The sequence below is a fragment of the Trachurus trachurus genome, assembly GCF_905171665.1.
Source record: "Trachurus trachurus genome assembly, chromosome: 7".
NCBI lineage: Eukaryota > Metazoa > Chordata > Actinopteri > Carangiformes > Carangidae > Trachurus > Trachurus trachurus.
Genome location: NC_139901.1, coordinates 25,430,916 through 25,452,226, shown reverse-complemented (window position 1 = coordinate 25,452,226; position 21,311 = coordinate 25,430,916). Strand labels below are relative to the sequence as shown.

The following is a 21,311-nucleotide window of genomic DNA, read 5'->3' as shown; positions in this document are numbered from 1 at the left end:
GTCGGCTGTAGATAAGTTGGGCACGAGGAGTGACGTACTGTAAGTGCAGATCCTCTTTTCTGTCTCTGTGGTGTGGTTTGGTTTGGTGACACTGATTTGAGTATCACAGGTTAGATTTGACTGGGACAGAAACTGATTCCTGAAAAAGACGTAAAAGAAGCTGATGAGTGGATGGTGTGTGTTGTTTTCTTACCAATTAATCTATTCGGAAATGAAATGTGAAAACAAACAGTTAAAAATGCCTGTCAATATTTTCCCTTATCCCAAGGTGACTGTGCTTTAATCCTTGCAACTCTGTTTGTGCTTGTCGTGTGTGTCACACTGTAGTTGTACTGTATGAGCCAAGATCAATTGATTGTTGAGTTGAATCAATTGTCAGCTACAGGTCATTTTCCATGTGTGTTTCCTTTTTATTTCAAACTCAAAGCTCATACTGTAAGAGAGTAAATGACCTAGATAGAAGATGCTCAAGCTCTTTGCCGGACTTACCTGCCAGGTAAACACAGGGCCAAACGGTCAGGGGTCAGTGGGTTCGGTGACAGTGTCTCCACATGTGGGTCAGCTGCACCGGAGAGCAGCATTAAAGATCATTTAAAGCTTCTGTAACTAGTTTTCTTCATCCATTTCTTTTTATAAACACAGCTTCTGTTAAATACAACCACGTCCTTTCAAATGAAACGTTTTCTGTGTGTTGTGTTTTGTCTCACTGGTTTTCTAATGTGAGCAGCAGGGATCTGATGTATAAAGACGATGAGTCTGTCTGTCTGTCTGTGCAGTGCACCAGATAGGATTTAGCAACACCTTTTTGAAGTTATGCAAGCCTAGAAAAATACTTGGGTACTGTGAATGGTAACTGATTAAGATTAGATGAAAATACAGATGTTATTGTGAAAAAGGCACAGCAACATCTGTAGTGCTTCTGCAGAGTTGATCAGAATATGGACAACTTCATTGTTTATTTGCTGGGTCACGTACAGTAATGATTGTGCCAGGAACAACTGGTGAAAAACCCCACAAGAAACACTTCTTAAAACAGGACAAGTCTTCAAAAGGATACGAGATTATCAATGAGCCCATACAGGTCTTCTATAAATACTTTACTAATGCAATCAGAATGCCTTTTTAGATGTAAAACAAATTAGATAAAGTTTGTTTGTTTTTTTACTCCAGAAACCATTAGGCAACAACCACACGATGAGAATATCCAGCGATAAATGCACTTCCAGACAGTAGTAACAGACAGACAGTCGTTTACTGTAGGGCCTTTTTTTAAAATCAAGATCATCATCACGCTTCTGATCAAATCAAATTTTGAGTGACATTACTGTATGCTAATGAGCATTAGCTTGAGTTCACTCTGTCCAGAATTGTCTTTTATTGACTCAATCTAACATGTAAGACCGGCCGAGACTCCCTCTCTCTCTCCCTCTCTCTCTCTCTCTCTCTCTCTCTCTCTCTTGCAGACATCTTGGCGGTGTCCGGCGTTCACTATATATAAAAGACTATTTTCATGTTCAGCTCTTCGAAATTTATGGCCCTTAATCCCTTCAAACCTTTCAAAAACACATGCGGTCCATCTGGTTGTTTCTTAAGCTGTATTGCTCTTGGCGTTGGTTAGTTATGTGTGTTTTTACAGCTGCATACAGCAGAATCAAGTGTGCGTTCCCTAGCCTCACTCTTTTTTAGCGTTGTATTGTACACGCTCGCACCATAAACTGCAGCATCTACGAGTTTGAATTGTTATAAGCAGGTCTGCGTTGAAGTGTATCATAGTTTATAATGTCCTGACGTCCTGTCACATGTGAGTCTGGCTCTGTCGTAACTCTGATCCTCAGACTCCTCAGCTTAAATCAATTAGCCACAGCGGCGGTACAGAACAGAACAGTACATACACATGTGCATGTCCCACCCAGTCACCCATCACTTCACACACACACACACACACACACACACACACACACCATCCCATGCTTTGTTATGGTTGACGCCTTGTCTTATAGTGTCTTCTGAGTGTTTGTCAGAAATTGCTGCAGTTTCTTTTCTTTCCTTGAGAAATAACATCCCAGATCTATTGTCCTGCTTCTTATACGTGGGTGTCAAATTGAGTGATAACACTGGCATGTATTGTACATTGCAACAAAAAAAAAAAACACACATCAAAGCACGTCTCTCTGTCAGGTCCCCACTTGACATTTTTTGGGGGGGATTTTCTCGCTGAAACTTCTTCAAACTGTACATTCCTCACCTCGGCATTATTTGCTTTATGGCCCCTGACAATGGCTAGTATTGTTGTGTGGACGTTGGTGTTGACACAAGTGCTGTGAGAGGTCAAAGAGTGGTTCCTAAAAATACCCAGCCCTCGGTGCTTCTGCTAACTGTTGCGTCACATGGAACAGTCTTATCAGAGCCTGCGTCAGAGCAACAGGCAGGTCGCTCGCTCTATCCCCCCTTTTTTTTTTCTTCCTCTGCATGCACATGGCTCTGCATTTTCACAAACCATGAAACACACACCCACTGGTGGAGCGACAGCTGTATATTCACAGATTCTGTCTTGATTTCTTTATCTTTTTGCATTTTGCATGCATTTTGTGACAGATCTCTGCTCTTCGACGGAAGCATAGCCCTCTAAAAAAAAGGCCATTACAGAGCACTGAGGGTAAATCAGGGTCAGGGGACAGCCAATATGTTTCACTGGTCTCCTTGTCAAGCTCACACTAAGCCCTCTCAAGTGTTTTGTATTCATTAGATAAGATAAGGGAATATATTTTAAATAAAAATGTGCTGCTTACATAGCAACGCACACAGAAGTTTATACCTAAGTCTCACAACGTCAAACTTTCCGAAAGGCTGTTTACTTATTCGTCTTTTTTAAAACATTTCCAGGATGTTACACAGAGAGTGAATCTAGTCTAATCAGAGCAAATCTCACACCATGTCAAGTGTATCAGCTCCTCACAGTTTCACAGTAGCTCCCCTCCCTCCCTTCCTCCCCGAAGTGCTGGAATAACCTTGTGTGCTTTGAGATGGGAGGACGAGGATCCCGGTGGAGGAAGTGTCGCCCCTTGCCTTCCCTGCGATGATCACCTGTGCAAAGCCGCAGCTATAGAATAAGACACCGTGTATAAGGGAAGGAGAAGGAGAAGGAGAAGGAGAAGGAGGAGGCAGCGAAGGCGAGAATCCGATATTCTCCCCACGCAGTCCTTCCACAGCCTCCTTGATAAATAATTTGTGTGTTTAACGCAGCAGCAGCATTTTAACGAGGATACCTGTCACATGTACACTTTGCTCTGGACCCGGATGGGTGCTGATGGGATCACACACACACACACACACACACACACACACACACACACACACACACACACACACACACACACACACACGAAAGAGACCAAAGGTTTACTCGGAGGCTCCTACTCAAAAATGTAAGCACAGATACATGTGGATGTAATATGAGCTCTCAGTACCCAATCTTGTTTGTAATTGTAAATGAGAGCGTTGTTAACTAATGGTTCAGTAGTGCTACTGTACTAAGATATTATATTATATTATGTTATATCATATTACAGTATCTGAATCTTTCATACCTTAAATGTTGGAGGAAACACATTCATCATGTTTGTGATACAGTGTGTTGTAATCGACACTACTGAATGTAAATCTCAATGTTTGATCTGGATCATTGGATCATTTATTTATTTATAGAATAATATGATTCTTCTCTCCTCAAACAACAGGATGTGCAACATTTCTGTACATTATTCCAGCTCCTTCGGTGCTAAATCTCCAAGCTGCATTCTGCATAAAACTGAGACAGCTTCTGCCCTGAGACTTTAAATATGAAGTTTTACACTTTCATTAGGTTTTGACCTGGTTTTTCCATCATCATTCTAACTGGCATCACGTCACCGGCATCATCTTTCACTTTTAAAAATATAAAATTGCACCCACTGTGCCCCAGCCCAACCCCCCCCCTGCTTCTTTTTGAGCTCTTATCATGCGAGGTGATGATTGTGCTGTGCTTTTGAGCTGTGAGGTATCATTTCCCACAAAACAGGTTTTGTCTGTGAGCTCGGGTGCTCCTGCTAGCCGCTTGGGATGATGGTAACACATTTTTTTAAATGGTGGAAAAGGTTTGTTGTGTTTCAGGTTGCCTGCATGCATTTGCATCGCTCCACTTTTTTATCCAGTTTTAATGGAGCTGATTTCGCACATAGTATTGTATATAATCATAATAATACAAAATATAGAACATATCATTGTGCGTTTCTGTGAGAATGTAATGCAAATGCATGTACGACCGACCACTGCCAGTCGTTTTCAGCCTGTGGGCCAATAATAAGAGAGAGAAGAGGGAGAGTCATCAGTTTAGCATCACCTCGGAGAATGATGGGGAATAAACAGCATTGCTAAGTGTCTCACTCGGCGCCAGCCAGTGTTCAGTTGGTCCAGCGGTTACCATGGAAACAACTACGACGACGACGACGACGACGACCCCAAGCAGCTGAGACCCAGTTCAGCTTCAGCTTCAGCTTCAGCTTCAGCTTGTGTCCAGTTTGGTAACTGTCACTCGAAGTAACGACGAGAGAGAGAGAGAGAGAGAGAAAGAAGAAAAATCAGGTCAGAATTGATTCCTGCTGTTTCTGCCTCTCCTTCTGAGAACCTGAGTGTGAGTCTGAGCTCAGCAGACACGCCGCTGTTCAGCTGCTGGGATGGATTCCTGCTTTGTTTTCCCCTCACCCACCCCCCCCACCCCCCCTTCAACTGCTGTCGAAATGAGACGGTCCATAATTAAACACGGCGATGACAGAGGAGAGGTCATGTGTGTGTGGAGGTTGGTGGTGGGGAGTTGAGAGGGAGCGATGCACAGGATGTTGTTTGCCTGTTTGTCTGGTTCAGGGAAGCTTATCTGTGGTCGGCCCGCTATGACTGTGCATGTTTGCAGCCCGATTGCTGTGTGTGGAGCAGCTGGTGCAGGATGTGTTTTTTTTTAGGTCTCAACGAGACACAACTTCTTCAAGAAAACTCACTTGGTGTGAACAAACTGCTCTTGTATGACTCTGTTATCATAATGACTTTCTTATTCTGGGACACATGATTGGTTTTATTGCTGCTTTAGATTCCTCTAATGTTGACATAACTTATCCAAGAGGCTTTATATGTTTGATCACAGCAGTTTATCCCTGAACCTGTTGTCTGTCCACAGCAGATGAAGCCAAGGGGCCTTGCAAGTTGTTGTTGTTTCTTTTCTTTTAATTTTCTCCCCTTTTGGTTGTTCTTTAAAGGGATAGTTCAACATTTTGGCAAATTGGCCCATTGCTATAATCCCTATAGTCATAGCAGTAGGTTCGTTACCTTTAATTGTCGGTGCAAGCTATTTTCAGAACGGTGGAGCCGAGCGGCGAGCTGCTCAGAGCTACGCTACAGAGGCTAATGGGATTTCTTGTTTTCCCTCATCAAACTCATCAAACTCATCAAACTCATCAAATACACAATCCAACAACTCCAAAACGCTCTCGTGGACAAGTTGTGACCTGCACATTCACCATGCTATGAGATAATAATGGAAAGTTGAGATACAGAGTTGTTTTTGAGGTAAATTCATGCAAAATCGCTGATGTGCATTCCTGTCGGAGGCAGTTTTTCGGCAAGCAGTCTCTGCATTCTCCTCAAAAACAAGAGTGTTTTGGAGTTGTTGGATTGTGTATTTGATGAGTTTGATGAGGGAAACCAAGAAATCCCATTAGCCTCCATAGCGTAGCTCTGAGCAGCTCGCGGCTCTGCTCTGCCGTTCTAAAAATAGCTTACACCGACAATTAAAGGTAACGAACGTATTCCTAAAACTATAGGAATTATGGCAATGGGCTAATTTGCCAAAATGTTGAACTATCCCTTTAAATAAATACACCTTTGCATCCATCAGTGCCAGATTTCTCCAGTAGTCACACTCTCTCCACAGTGTCACACCTGTGAGGTTGCCAATAGAAATGTGTGGGGCGTGTAGTCTCCCCTCCCTCAGCGTGGCCCTTTCCATGTTTACAGAAACATGACTGAGAGAATAAGGCCAGCGTGGTCAGGACAACTGGCTTTACATTATTTATGTCATGTGTATGGTCTTGTGTTTCAGTGCACGGCTCCTGAAAACATCCAAACAACGTCTGAAATTGCTGAAAGAAATGCAGAAAAACAGGATTAATAACAGGAAGATCAGACATACTTTTATGACTGATGACACACTTTACTTTTTTTTTTATATAGTTATAAGAAAAAAGCTGTTTCTTCAATCAAAACAAAACCCAGTTGCGACAGAGGAAAAAGCAGGAGTGTCAGTGTGTGTTTCAGCTTTAAAAACATGTTTGTTGTAATGAAATATGTTGCCACTTGAACTTTATGAATAAATCACACTTTCACGGAACAAAAACAATATTGGTGCATATTTTGCACAGTAACTGTTGACTGTCAGAGAAACACACACAATAATATATGATGCTCATTTCCTGATCTTTTAGACACAAAAAAAACACACTTCCTTCAACACATCCGTTAATGGAGTCGAGAATAAACTGCGTCTGTTTTATGACTGAATTAGTAAATTAGGAAAATGTTTTAATGTCCGCTGTTGGAGCGAATCTCTCACAGTAAATTATATCTGGATTTACAGTAAGTGAAATGCTGCTTGTTCATAAGTGTCCAAAACCGAAGTTTATTGTTTCGTGTCCCGGCCTTTTTTATGTGAAAGAGGATTTTCTTTCTGATCCGTACGTCTAAGATATTTACAACACACGTCAACATTTCCTGTTATAAGTTTATACCATAAGAGAGTTCACAGTCACATTTTAAGTGTGTTTAAGTGATGCTGCTTCATGTTTGCGTGATAGAAGAACTAAAATCATCGGAGGCTTTTCACTCTGCACTGGGAACAGCTTTGAAAACCAGAAACATATGATCGCCCCTACTAACCCAAACCATGAACTCATAAATTAGAGTAAGAGTATTACATTTTGTGCCCTCGAATCACGTGGTGCTGCAAGTTTTGTTTTGTTTAAATGACACTGCTTCTTGTCAGTCGCGACGATGACAGCGTCGAGGAACTAAAAATACCTTGAAACGGTTTGATTGATGTTGTTCTGGAAATGTCCTGGAAAATGATTTCCTGAGAAAGGACGAAACTCTGCCCTGTTGTTCATCATAAATTTACCGAATCTCATTTTCAGAGATGACTAGACTGTACAGGTTACCGTGTTCTCTGCAGCTTAAAGGATTATTTCCCCAAAGTTTTTCTTTTTCTTTTTTTTTTTTTTTTGGCCAGAGTAAGAAACAAATGTCTGCTTGTGGTGCATCTCACCTCCAGACGGTGTGTGTGTGTGTGTGTAGTGTAGTGTAGTGTAGTGTAGTGTAGACCAACCGACCGACCGACCGACCAAGTGCGGGAGCAGAGTGAGCAGGCGGGGCTGGACTCTTTTATCTGCCGATGTGGTTCTGGTCATTTCAGATAAGGGGCAGTGCGAGCTGTGTGTAGACATGAGGCTCAGGCTGAGTACACAAACCCAGCAGCTGCCTGGCACTGCACACACACACACACACACACACACACACACACACACACACACACACACACACACACACACACACACACACACACACATATAGACTCTGTAACAAAGGCTAAAAGTGACAGCGAGCGCAAGCAGGAGCGCGAGGAGGCAGGAGAAAATAAATGAAAGAATATGGAAATAAATAACCCCAACGCTCTCAGGGAAAGATAAGGGAGGGAAACCTACAGGACAGACTCTTGTATTTTGTCACGACTAAAGCACTGTCATTGTGTTTTGGGTGCTAGAGTGTGTTTTACAGAGCCTGATCTAACACAGATGTTCTAAGGAGTTCCAGATGTTTCTCAAAGACCAATGAGCTCTGGCTTGTACTCTCGTTGGCCCCGTTTCAACAACAATATCCCATCAGTCATGGCTCCCTCTAGAGAGACGGTCTTATAAATTCAGCGTCTTATATTCTACAAGGTTTTAGTGGACAGGACGGCCCGGCTTAATGATTTATTCCACATCAGCCTGAAATATGGTTCGTATTGTATTTAAATGACCTGTGGAGTCCATGACAGCTCTGAGATATGTGAAGCTAAGCAGTGTGGAAGTGATCTGTCAGCTCATTGACAGTTTGTTACAGAGTGGTTTCAGCCCAGTCTAGGGTTGCAGCTAATGATCATCAACCTGTTGATTCATTTCCGATGAATTGATTAGTTGTTTGGTCAATAATAAGTCGGAAAAATATCCATGCCATTACCTCAAAGACCAATATGGCCGTCCTGAGATGTCTTGTCTTGTCTTGTCTTGTCTTGTCTTGTCCGTCCACATATTGAGCAAATGAAGGCAACTCTTTAATGATTAAAGAGTTGCCTTCATTTGCTTGATTAAAGTTTAATCAGTTGACCAATCATTAATATAAACTTTCACTAAATACAGAGGCACTTTAAGAATGCTTATTGTGCAAAACTGCGATAATACAGTAATAATAAACGTAAAACCTTTTCTCAAGTTCCCACCATCTGTGAAAAACACTTTTTTCATGACATACAATATAAAATCAAGCTGCTCAATGTGAAAATAAAAACTGGCTTCAAGTACAGTTACATCATCACAGGTCACAGCTTAACAGCCCAGTGTACATGTTTATTTAGCCTCACTTCTTGTTAACAATGGTGCACTTTCTATACTGTTTATCTTGTTGCTTTTTCCACCCTCTCCGTTGAAACAATTGTAATTTGCACCTGTAGTGGTTAAAGGGGAACTATGCAAGTCCGGTCGCTAACCCTCCTCCCAGCCATGTGCGTTTGTTTTCAACGAAGCCAGTGAGAACGCAATCAAAAGAGTGGTACATACTGTAACGTCATATATCATATACGATGTTACAGCATGTATATTTGTGTAGTCTTATCTGTCATAAACAAGATAAGACTACCTTCATTTATAATTCCATAATAATCATAAATGAAGGTGAGTCTGGTGCTCAGAGTTTATATCCAACACGTGACTGTTTAAAAAGTAAACATCGGTTCTTATAACATAAAGTTAGTGAAGTGCCTGTGTGGAGCGGACCCTTCGACACAAAGCCTCTTGGACAAATTTGTGTACATGTTTTGTTTTTCCTCTCTTGATTTCTAATTGACTAGTTTTTGCCGGTAGGAAAACGTGAAATCTGATGTTTCTCTCTTTTTTTCACACTCCCTCTTGCCCACGTGTCAATCACGGGCTACAGAGGTTCAGCGAAACGTGTAGGCACGGGAATTAATATTATCATTGATGACGTACGACACGCATTGCCAGTAAAGATCCGATCTCTCTGTTTAGATTGCAGACGTATTGGCAGATATCTGATTTTGTATCCGATTTATTTCAACATATGACCGGGGCCTGAATCTGATCTGACAATATCCGATTCCATGCGTATTTGTCCCGTTTACACGTTCATGTTACAGATCCGATCTGTGCCACATCACAATTACTCTGAAGCTGTTAAATTAAAGCAGAAGTAAGCGATCCGGTCGTTTTGGCTAATGCTGCGTTCCAGGCAGGCTTTTAAAACCGTAAATTACAGCTTCAAGTCACAACTTACGACTTTGTAGCGTTCCAGGCAACCCACTCGTGTTTTTCCGACCTGTTTTACCTGTGAAAGTCACTATAACGGCCACTCGTAAAAAAAAAACTTCACAGGTCGGAAAAACACGAGTTACGGGCTGCCCTGAACGCACCGTAACAGTCCTCGTCCCTACGTCACCACATTCACGCGCATCCCTTGGCTGCACACACAGCCCTTCATGCCGTTCTCTCTCCTCATAGGATACGAGAAATGTTTTCTCCTCGGCTCAGAGCAGAGCAGAGTGACTGGGAGACCCGTGTTTCGGTCCAAACACTCTATGTAAGTGATTGCTGTCGGAAGATAGAACTATTTAAGACTTATATTAACACAAATATATCACTTACTTCTGCTTTAAGGTAAAAATAGCATAGTTAAGCTAAAAATCCTGCATAGTTCCTCTTTTAATCGTGGTTATACAGTACTGTAGTATGTCGTCACTGTGGAATCACATCAATGCAGAGAGCTTGTAAAACAGAGTCATGAGCCTCCTCCTCCTCCCTTCAGCAGGTCCCACCACTCGCCCCACCACCCTCTATGAACCTGGGGGGGGTATTGCAGGTCTTTGGAGGGAGGCTGTGGAATGTGGGTGATAGTTGCTAAGTGAAAGCTGCTCTGCCATCTCTGATAATTCACAGTCTCCGTGGGTGTGAGTCTCGGGCCAACACTAAGCAGAACCTTTTTTTTTTTCACAAGCCTGAGAAAGAAGCAGAGAGAACCAGACTCTTCATCGACGCTAAATTATATATATAAAATCACTCTCATCATCATCATCATCATCATCGTCATTATCATCATCACGTCTCCATCTTTCATGCACAACCGAACCGCCGCTGGCTACAAAGTGAGCTCTGCAACGACAACATGAAGTTGAGAAAGTGAACCTGTGTGTACACATTATAGCGAATCTTGTTTCATCCGTTATCTCTAAACAGTCTGAATGTGTAACCATGCGTACGGCCTGCATGTGTCCTGGGAAATGTATCTGATTGATTTTTTTTTTTCTCACTAGCAGAAGTAACTGAAAGGATCTAAAGTGTGAATTAACCCCCATGAGGCCTTCCCTTCCCAGTGTTTGCATGCACGTTGTGTATCCTGAAAAATAACTGCAGTGTTTATTTCTGTCATTTCACTTCAACTTCTCATTCTGTCAGCTGACCCCCACTACACACACACACACACACACACACACACACACACACACACACACACACACACACACACACACACACACACACACACACACACACACACACACACACACACACACAGACACAGGGTCTGAATAAATGAAGTGGTGCAGTGGCAATAAGAGATGCCAGGGGAATGTTAAAATCTTCCCCGACCTGCTAGGTTTGTGCATGTGCGTGCTCACACACTCGCTCGCTCACCTTCCTGTGATCAGCGTCTCGGTGTTGGGTGTTGGCTGAGTATTGTTAAGTGGGATGGAGAGCAGGATGGGGAGATTAAAGGAGGGGTCAGGTCACCTACTGCTGTGCTGTGTGAACAAGCTCAGAGAGAAATAGACACTGTTGTAACTTGTTGTGTGTGCGCTGTACAGAAACTGCAACCGGTGGTTTGATTACGATTGTATCGGTTTGACCTAGATTTGGCTTCTAGCGCTGATAATTAGTTACATCCCTCTGTTTTAATCGCACGGACAGTCTGCATTTCTTTTTCACTTTTCCTTTAGGTTGACTCAATAACAACAGGTATAAGCTGTGAGCGAAAACACGTGCGAATTATCACCTTTTTAAAGAGGAACTATTCAGGTTTGTAGCTTAACTATGCCACATTTTTACCTTAATCAAACAGCTTTTGGGTAATTGTGATGGTTTAATAATGGCTTAACTTGTTACGAGGGAGAATGGAGGCTCTCTGTCACTTATTGCATCTCTTGGTTTGAAAACCAACGAAACAAAGACCTTGCAAGATCGGGGCCGCCGCCCTGGTGTCCCAGCTCTCGTCTCTGCGGCACCGCAACACAAACGCACCCCTCAACTCGTAATCTTCTTGTTTATGACAGATAGGACTACACAAAATATACATGTTGTAATGATATATAATGATATATTGATTGATTTCTGGCAGGCTTTGTTGTAAACAAATGCACATGGCCGGGAGGAGGGTTAGCAAAACAGCGGAAAAGCAAACAGACTTACAACATAGTTCCTCTTTAAGTTTATATGGCAAACCTATTGTCAAATTGCTGCTTATTGTAAGTTATTCAGCTAACACTCGGACAAATTATCTCATTTTGAGGTGTGTTTGAGTCCACACGCCTGATATGAGCTCTGTTTCTTATGTTTCAAAGGGAACTATCTGCCTGCTCTAACCCAAAGTGACACTGTACACCGTACTGTAAACCCGAGCGTAGCTGCAGCGTTGGCTCACGATTCTCTGTGGGTTTGTCATGAGCGACTTCTCTCACATGCAAGCAGACATACGATCCGTTGTGAACGTAAACGATGGATCACATCTGCTTTAAATAAATACATTAGATGGTGTATATCTTGTGGGACACTGTCAAATGTTCCAATTGTCCTCATTCTCCCACATTGCTCTCTCCTCTTTAAACGCTTTCCCAGACTCAAAAGGGGCCCGATGGCCTTAAAAGTCAATGTTTATAGACTCACTGTCAAGACCACAGACTTCCTGCTAAAGTAAATAGCTGCTGTGCTAAATCCATCATAAAGGAGGAGAAAAATTATAAATAAAGTTTCTGAATATTCCATTAACCCGCGCACACCCCCCCCTCCCTCCCGTCCTAATGTGCTCGTCCAGCCTGGAGACAGTAGCTGCAGAGGTAGTGTGGTCGACGAGCGTTTGGATGTGGAGGGAAAGTAAAGTTAAGGTGTTACCACTGATAGTAACAGGTGGATGCTGTCTGATGGGATGTATCTACTCCATAATTTATACCAAATCTATCATTTATCGCAGATTTCCACTTGTTTATATATATCTCAACAACTACCACAAGGAGTTTTAACATGAAACTTTTCATTATAATGACTTTTCTTATTGTGTCAGCAGCAGAGGTTGACATTTGTAGTTCTTAGTGAATTAATATTGGAAATAAAAAAGAAAAACTAATGTAGATGATATTTCCCATAATTATTTTTCTCACAACTTCTTTGTTAGGTTTATTTGTATTATTACTAATAAAAAATGTTAGTAATAATTGTGAGGAAAGTGCAATTATTAACCCCCTAACATACAGTTGTAGGAGCTTTTAGGTTGTTAAAATTATCTAATGTTGCTTTATCTTAAAATTTAGGAACACATTGTATTTCCATATCAGCTTCTTCACTGAAGTGAAATATTCAGACTCATTATCTTTATACCAGCACCTTTCAAATAATGATATTGTGCATCATTACATACTAAATATAGAATATAGATACTATATAGTTGTTGATTTATTAAGCAAAGCGTCCGCAGGGCCATGTCGATCATTTATTGATTAAGCTTTCATATCCTCTTTAAGCTGCTGGGGGCTTTTTTGTGGCAAAATACATTTTAATCTATGTTGTGCTGAATAGCCAGTATTACTGTTGTTTTGCCTGTCCTGTCTAGATCAGAGCAGCTCTTACATAATGCCATTTTGATACCCAGGGATTAGGCTGAGGTCCTCTCCACAGACTGGCTGGCTGCTTCCATCATGTCAGCCCCGGGGGAAATGACGACTGCTTTTATGGCCCCCCAAAAAAAGAAAAAGAAAAACACTAACTATGTGATGTTCCAGTGACGTGATGTTCGATTCCTGGTTTATTTTAGTCTTCACAAACTGAACATAACCCTTTTAGTCGGCCATAATCATATTGGTAACTCAGTCATGATCCCTATACCTAACAGGGAGTGAGCAATGAAGATCGTAATGCGTAGTGGTTGATGATTATAATAATGGTGCTGGACCGGACCCGCCAGTAGCGGAGAGGCCACGAGCGGGATGATGAGGTAATCGGACGGTGATGATGAGTTTTGATAAATGAGTGTGTTTTTGAGCACACAGAGGGGACGTGAGCAGGTGCGGAGCAGGCCGTGCACTCGGGAGCGTGGGCAGCGTGCACAGCACAGGTAGCAGCGGCCAGCCAGGTAAACGCTGCCAAGCAAGAGCTCCTAAAGAGGTGGAGTGCTGTTGCGTAAACACAGGACCTTTACTGTGTACTCTGTAAACCCTCTAGCCCTCGGCCTCTTGAGAAAAGCAAGCAATTAGTTTGAGCCTGTGAGCTGAGACACATGGAGTGTGATACTCATGTCGAGTGAATCTGGCCTGATAAATCGGCTACGTAACAGTTACAGTAGCGCTGCTTACAGTACAGAAAACGCATATCCACACATGAGAGTATTGACTGCATGCGCACACACACACACTTACACACGGGCTGACAGGAGGTATTCACCTGCAAACACACTTCATGCTGCAGGTTTCACTTTTGTCTCATGGCTGTTTTTGCTTGAACAGTGAGAGTAATGTAAACAGAGCTGAGCGCTCTGAGCCATCTGCCTAATGTCACTGTGGCCCATATCTGTCCTGCTCTCTCTCTCTCACGCAGCCCTCACTCGCTCATACTCTTCTTTCTCTTGTCCTCCTCACATTGTCTTTTCCCTTACCACTTATTTCCTTCCTTCTCTCAACATCTGTCATTCTCCTAGTTTATCTATTTTGTCCATTTTGTTGCTAGCTTTTTTTTTCCTCTTCTTTTCTTTCACCCCACCCCTTGTAAGCTTTCTTCTCCAACTCGTCTGTTCATTTCCCATCTGTTTCTGTTCTTGTGTCTGCGATACTCTGTACACACAGTGTCACCTTGGGTCACATGTATCATCCAACGCTATCCCCAGATTCTTTTGTAGCTACAGATTATCGTTCTTAATTCATCCATCCACTTCTGTTTACATGCAAACAAAAATGTTAGGACAGTGGAAAAGCGCCTGTCATGTGCAGTTGTAAGTAGGACAAGTGTGTTCGTATACACACAAGACTTTTATCGTGCTCAGATAATATCTAAAATTACAGACTCCGCTGTTCTGAAACACAACATCTTGACTATTTTTACACATGTTTGGATTGCCGTTCCAGTGAAACTTCAGAAGTAAGGGAAGCATGGTGATCCATAGACAAAACACTTGAGGTTGATGAACTTCCAAGGAGGAGTGATGGATCTTAAAAGCAAAAGGTACTTCAGGAGTAATTCAAACCCACTTGGATCATGCTGGAAAACATGTCACAAAGTCTTTGATTTTGTTTAAACCAACCTTTTAACTTGTAACTACTCATTATTTGCTTCTATATTTCACCAGTTTCTATTTATTATTTCCTGTTTTTACCATTAAACTAGATTTGAAGGAATGATTACAAAATAATTTGTGAAAGTCCTGAAGGTGCGTTGAAGGAAGGAAGTAATAAAATGTGAGATTCAAGTACACAACAACGGCAACAGAAACCACACGATCGTAAAACAGTTGGAGGCGACATGACACTTCACATGTAAAGAGAAATAAATAAACTTGTTTGTAGCTTCCAGTGAAAAAGTCAAGCTGAAGGATGTCCCCGTCCTTGACTTGACTTGTGACTTCTGTCTGCAGTGTTTATTTAAAATGTGAACTGAAGGTATAGCTTAGTAGTGGTTTTAATAATATAACCCCTTGACCTTTGTGCAGTTCCCTTTCTACCCAGGAGATGTCACTCTGTGGTAGATTATAGCTGCATATCCAAATACTGAATTAATCATAAATACTGTAGAAAAGGAAGGAGAAAGATCCAGTGACTCCAGTGTAAAACTTTGAATTGAGGCTTCACATTACAGTTATTTTCTCCTGCTGCTCTTCAGGACAGGATGTATCATCTCCGAGCTTCCTTCTGGTCCACGCTCGACCTTTGTTAGTGCCCAGTGCAGCCTCTGGAGTGAAGAGCGTCACATCCAGGCTGTAAACAAGAGCCCATCTCTTAAGGAAGTGGCGGCGCTATAACGAGTCAACAGCAATTCCCACGATGCATTTGGGGATAGTTTTTTTTGGTTTGTTTTTTTGGACAGGATCGGGGTTATCCCAGTGTAGCAGCACATTAAACCACTGACAGCGGCAGAGCAGCACTCTGTAAAAATGATTAGGTGGTCATTGGACTGTCGGGAGCAAAGGGGACGACTGATCCCACAAAAAGGACCATTTCCTGTGAGAGGAAGTGTGTGTGTGTGTGTGTGTGTTTGCATGTATCCAGTATAGATTAGCCTCAGACAGCTGCTAGTAAATGCAGTTGGAAACAGAAATAGCCATAGTATTGAAAAACTATGTGCTTCGAGTCACATATGTGGATTTAGGATGAATTTTTCATATTCTTTTCATCTGTTTATAATTGATTTACAACCGAGTACATCCAATACATTTATCTTCCAAGCCTGATGACGTGGCGTACAGGCGCCTCTGCACCGTGCAACTGAGTCCTGCATGTTTATTCCATGTCGCACTGTGCAAGAAGAAAGGATTAATAGAGCCTTGGATGCAATCTGTGTCAGATTAGGTGTTATGAATTAAGTCAGGCTTGTGATAGTGAAGTGTGGATATGAGCAAAGCTACACCAGGGAGGGAGGACCAACTTGTGGCAAACCACAAGTTGGAGAAAAAAAGAAAGTAGTTTGAAATACTTAATGACACAAAATTCTTGTAAAATATTGAACAAACTGAAAAAGCTAAACATGCCCTTTGTTTGGTGATTGATTTTTTGGTCAAGTTTGGTTAAAGATATAGGTAGAGGTGAGAAAATGTATCACATCACCATAGTTACTGCAGGGAGAATACGCCCATTTCTCCAACTACCCATTAATCCGACTTATTCTAGAGAGGGTTATAGTTATGGATAGGTTTAGGGTTACTTAAGTTGAAGAAATGGGAGGTCGGACTAATGGACGCAAAAGATCTACAAATGTATGGTCGGTAGGGATGTAACGATGCATCGTGAGTCGATTAAAAATCGATACTTTGCGTGACGACTCGCATCGGTGAAAATGAAAAAAAATCGCGATGCGTGAGAACAAAGTCTCTGGTGAGAAGTAGCTTACATTATCCCAAAAGTCACTGGTTGATTCATTTGTTCGACACCAGACGCCGCCGCCACGCACACATACTTTGCACATACCAATTCAATCTCTTTTCTCTCTCTATCTCTCGGTGCTACCCCCAACCCCCCCCCCCTTTTTTTCTCAGACCAATCGAGCAATGAAATTGGTTCATGAACTATTAGATTTTCTTTTTTAATTGAACGACTATTTGTAAATAAGACCAGTTTTACTTGTGATAAAAGGTGATAAATGATGATGTGCAGTGTATCTGTAATGAAAGGTGAATTTTTCAGACTATCTTTCTCTTATGAATAAAAGATCATTTTATTAGGTCATAATTTGTCTGTAGCTCATTTTTGATCTAAAAAGAATCGTGAGAAAATCGTATCGTGAACAAAAAATCGTGAATCGAATTGAATCGTGAGTTGAGTGAATCGTTACATCCCTAATGGTCGGAGAAATGGGAAATCTGAGAAATAGGAAGTCGGACAGACGCCGTGCGCCCATTTACTGCACCCTGCACACTTAGGATCTGAGGAATTTGATTTCCAGTAAATCCCTGCAGCGACTAAACTTCACCCATTCAGTTTCACAGAGAACAACATCACATAACAGAGGATATTGATGCTCTAACTAATGTTTCACTGCGACTCTGTACACACACACACACACACAAGATACAAGATACAAGATTACTTTATTTGTCACACACAGAAGTCACAGAGTAACATGCAGTGAAATGTCTCAGTAAAACACACACGGTCTCTGGAGAGAGATGGGGAACAGAAATGTTTGACAAAAGGCGTAAACAGACGAGTGAAATTCATGCCACTAGTATCATAATTTAGCCCCGACAAAGAGGGCAATAAAAGCCTGTCACCGGTTAATGGTTTTATTTACTTTTTTTTTTTTTTTTCCTGTTGGGACTTTTTCCGTAGAAGTGAAGCACTCGATGTGCCACGGGCTTATCTCTGTCCATCTCTGTCTGCGTTACTGTCACTCTCCTCGGCAGAGAAACCAGGCTTGTTTCCAAAGAAATTGTCTTGTGTAAGTCACTTCTCTGGGGTTTTGATCCATGAATCCATTTTGTCCAGGAAGCAACAACGACTCACAGACAAACATGCATAAGAAATAAACTCCTCGTACAGTTTGATGAGACGAGTGATTTATTTACAGTAATACCTGCTAACGTTTATGAGTTTCTTCTTCCCAGAATCAGCTCCGTCCTCCTTCTCCTTCCTTTGTCGAGTGAATCTTAAATTTGACTCGTTTCTCTCTCTTCTCTTCCAGGTGAGCGCTAACGTCCTGATCTTCCTCTGCACCAACATTATTGGAATCTGCACCCACTACCCTGCCGAGGTTTCCCAGAGACAGGCCTTCCAGGAGACCAGAGGATACATCCAGGCCAGACTGCACCTGCAGAGGGAGAACCAGCAACAGGTACAGTAGGCCTGCACACACACACACACACACACACACACACACACACACACACACACACACACACACACACACACACACACACACGGAGCATTTCAAAATAAAGTACAGAAACACAACTCTTGAGAGGTACAGGGAAGATGTGTTCAAACAAAAAAACTAAACGGTAACTCTTTATAATAAGTACACACCATTAAGCATTAGTTAAGCATTAATAAATACTGAATTCATCATTTATGATACATGGATTCTCATTAGTATGTAGTTTATAAATACAGTTAGTGCTTATCAATGACATTTTAACTGTGTTTATAAACTACATACTAATGAGTATTTATGTGTTATAAATGATGAATTCAGTATTTAATGTTCAACTAATGCATAAGAATGTGTACTTATAAGATGATAAGTGTTACCAACTAAACAGTAAGTACTTACTTAAAAAAAATATATTATTAATAATTTCCTAACCTTTTTTACCCTATTTTTTCATTTTCTCCTTTTCCTAACAATGGAATAAGGGGAAAATGTGCCTTAATTTGTTTTACATGTTCGAAATACATATTTAAAAACACAAAAAAAACAACAACAAAAAACACACACACAGACCACTCATTTATCGATATGTATATACAAACACTGACAATAACTTTGTCTGTTCTCCCTTTGAGTTGGCTCTCATCAATAAGTTTACACAGCTGACATGTGTAGAGCCAAAGCAAGGAAAATCAACACACACACATTGTTGTTGGGAACATTAGGTCACACAACAAAGGTCATTTTTAAAATGGCTCAGATTTTGGAAGCTGGAGAAACAACAGAGCGATGTCCAGGCAGGATACAGTGTGTGTACGTGTGTATATAGTTGAACCCCAGAGTGTTCAGTCATGTCCCCCAGGTCTAAAGTCAGGGATGATGATGATGATGATGATGATGGTTCTGACCAAACATGCAGTGAACAACAGTAGCAGCAGAGTGAGATGTGGGAAGCGGGTGGGTCCAGACTTGGTTAGGCTGTATCTGAGACTTAAAGGGATACAGTACTTCAATCAATCAATCAATCAAATTTTATTTATATAGCACCTTTCAAAGCAAACAGATGCCGTTCAAAGTGCTTTACATTTTGACTGAACAAATAGGAGGTAAAACAAGAAAAACAAGGAGACTAATGCACGAAGATTAAAAACAACAAGAGAGAATAACAGCTTTAAACAACAATACAATTTTATAAGACAAAATAGAATAAAATGCAGGATAAAAATAGGAGAAAGATAACAATAAGAAAGAATATAAAACTGTAAAATAGAATAAAAACACTGTGAGACTATAGCATAAAAGCCAGATTAAAAAGATGGGTTTTTAGCCTACGTTTGAAAGTGTACTTCACCCAAAATCGATAATTCACCAATTTTCTACTCACCGTCATGCCAAGGAAGGGTTTGGAGAACTTTCGGAGTCATCAAAATGCTTTTGGAGTTCCAGGGGGGGGGGGTCCGGCTGGCAACAGATTTTCATATAATGAATCGTCCAAAACACACACTATGAAACATCCAGATACTGACCCAAGTGTCCTGAAGCCGCCACATGAAAAAGTTGTTCAGAAAAAAACAATTTGATCTCTGTTTTTAGCCTTGTTGTACTAGTAGCTCCCAGTGGCTCTGTTGATGTTTGTGCGCATGCGCGAGATTCGCTGCGAGATGTTCGTTCGTCGTTGTAAACCATTAGATGTATGATGTAAACACGGAAGAACATCTCGCAGCAAATCTCACACAGCCACTGGGAGCTACAGTACTGCTACATGTACATCAAGGCTAAAAACAGAGATCAAATTAATTTTTTCCGAACAACTTCTTCATGTGCGGCTACTTGGGTCAGTAGACGATCAGTATGGAGGTATCTGGATGTTTCATAGTGTGTGTGTTTTGGACGATTCAAAAGTGAACTCTATCTGTCTTCCTTGGCATGACGGTGAGTAGAAAATTGGTGAATTATTGATTTTGGGTGAAGTATCCCAACCAGGTTTGAATCCTAATCTTAACTCTTAAATTGGATCGGGTCTGTGTGTCAGTGTGACTCGACCAAGAGTTGTACTACTACAATAAACCAGCTGTAAGATGCTGAGCATGAAACTGTTGTTAGGTCATTTCCTGTCACCTCTTCTTCCCAGTGTCTTTTAAAGGGAAACTACAACTAGTTTATTGAAATTGTAAACCTCTGCCAGTCAGTTAAACTGCAGCAATTTTGTTCACAGTCTCCTCCTGTGTTCCTTAGATATGGCATTAAAGTCCCACTCCCGCGACCCTTTTCGGTCATTTTAAAACCAGCTCATTAGCAATGCACATTAGCAATGCACCTCTGGGGGGTGGGCGGAGACGGCGCTGCTCTGCCTGAAACTGCCAGTTTGCATCTGCCATTGGTTCACAGCAGTTTGAAGGCAGAAAAACTCAGAAATGCAATTTTGCACTTCCTTTTCTGCAGATATGTGCTCTAACACAAGAAAAATGCCACAGGAACATGTGAAAAGCACGAAAAACACGATTTTCAACATGGGAGTGGGTCTTTAAATAAAGGCCGGACTGACTGTTTTTATTCAGCAATTATAATCTACGTACAACGTGAAGTTGAGAATCATAAAGTTATGTCATGGCCAGAAATGTGCAAGGTCACAGTGAGGTTTACGTTTGACATGTGAATAAATCTAATCAGTTCATCCTTGAGTCCCTAGTGACTGCTTGTACCAAACATTGTTACTGGTGCAGAGACGTGAAAATGCACCAGAAATAGTTGTTGGGCAAGAAAAGCAGATTTCCAGTAACTGTTGCAAGTTTTTTTTTTTTGTAATCATTTGGTTATTGACCAAAACTAACATTTGTTTCTCCATCTCTCAGTTCTTTCCTTCTGATGTGAACAAATAAATATTCAAAAAACTAGTCATGTTTTATTTCAACAATTTCCACCCAGAGTCTGTGATGGAAACTGGACAGAGGCTGAGACAGAGAAAAAAAACATGTTTACAAATGTAACTGGTTGAATGTTGACATGCGCTGAAGCCTGAACTTCAAACGTCTTGTCACATGATCAGAAGACACACAAACACACACACACACACACACACACACACACACACACACACACACACACACACACACACACACACACACACACACA

At 41.4% G+C, this 21,311-nt stretch overlaps 1 protein-coding gene across 1 annotated transcript in view; it reads left to right on the top strand.

Annotated features, from left to right (window-relative positions):
• The window catches only part of LOC310988799 (adenylate cyclase type 6-like), a 47,033-nt gene that overhangs the window by 8,498 nt on the left and 17,224 nt on the right, over positions 1 to 21,311 (top strand). Inside the window, exon 4 of the mRNA XM_083975554.1 lies at positions 17,994 to 18,143. Within this exon, the coding sequence (XP_083831680.1) occupies positions 17,994 to 18,143 (150 nt within the window). The remainder of the gene's footprint in view (positions 1 to 17,993; positions 18,144 to 21,311) is intronic.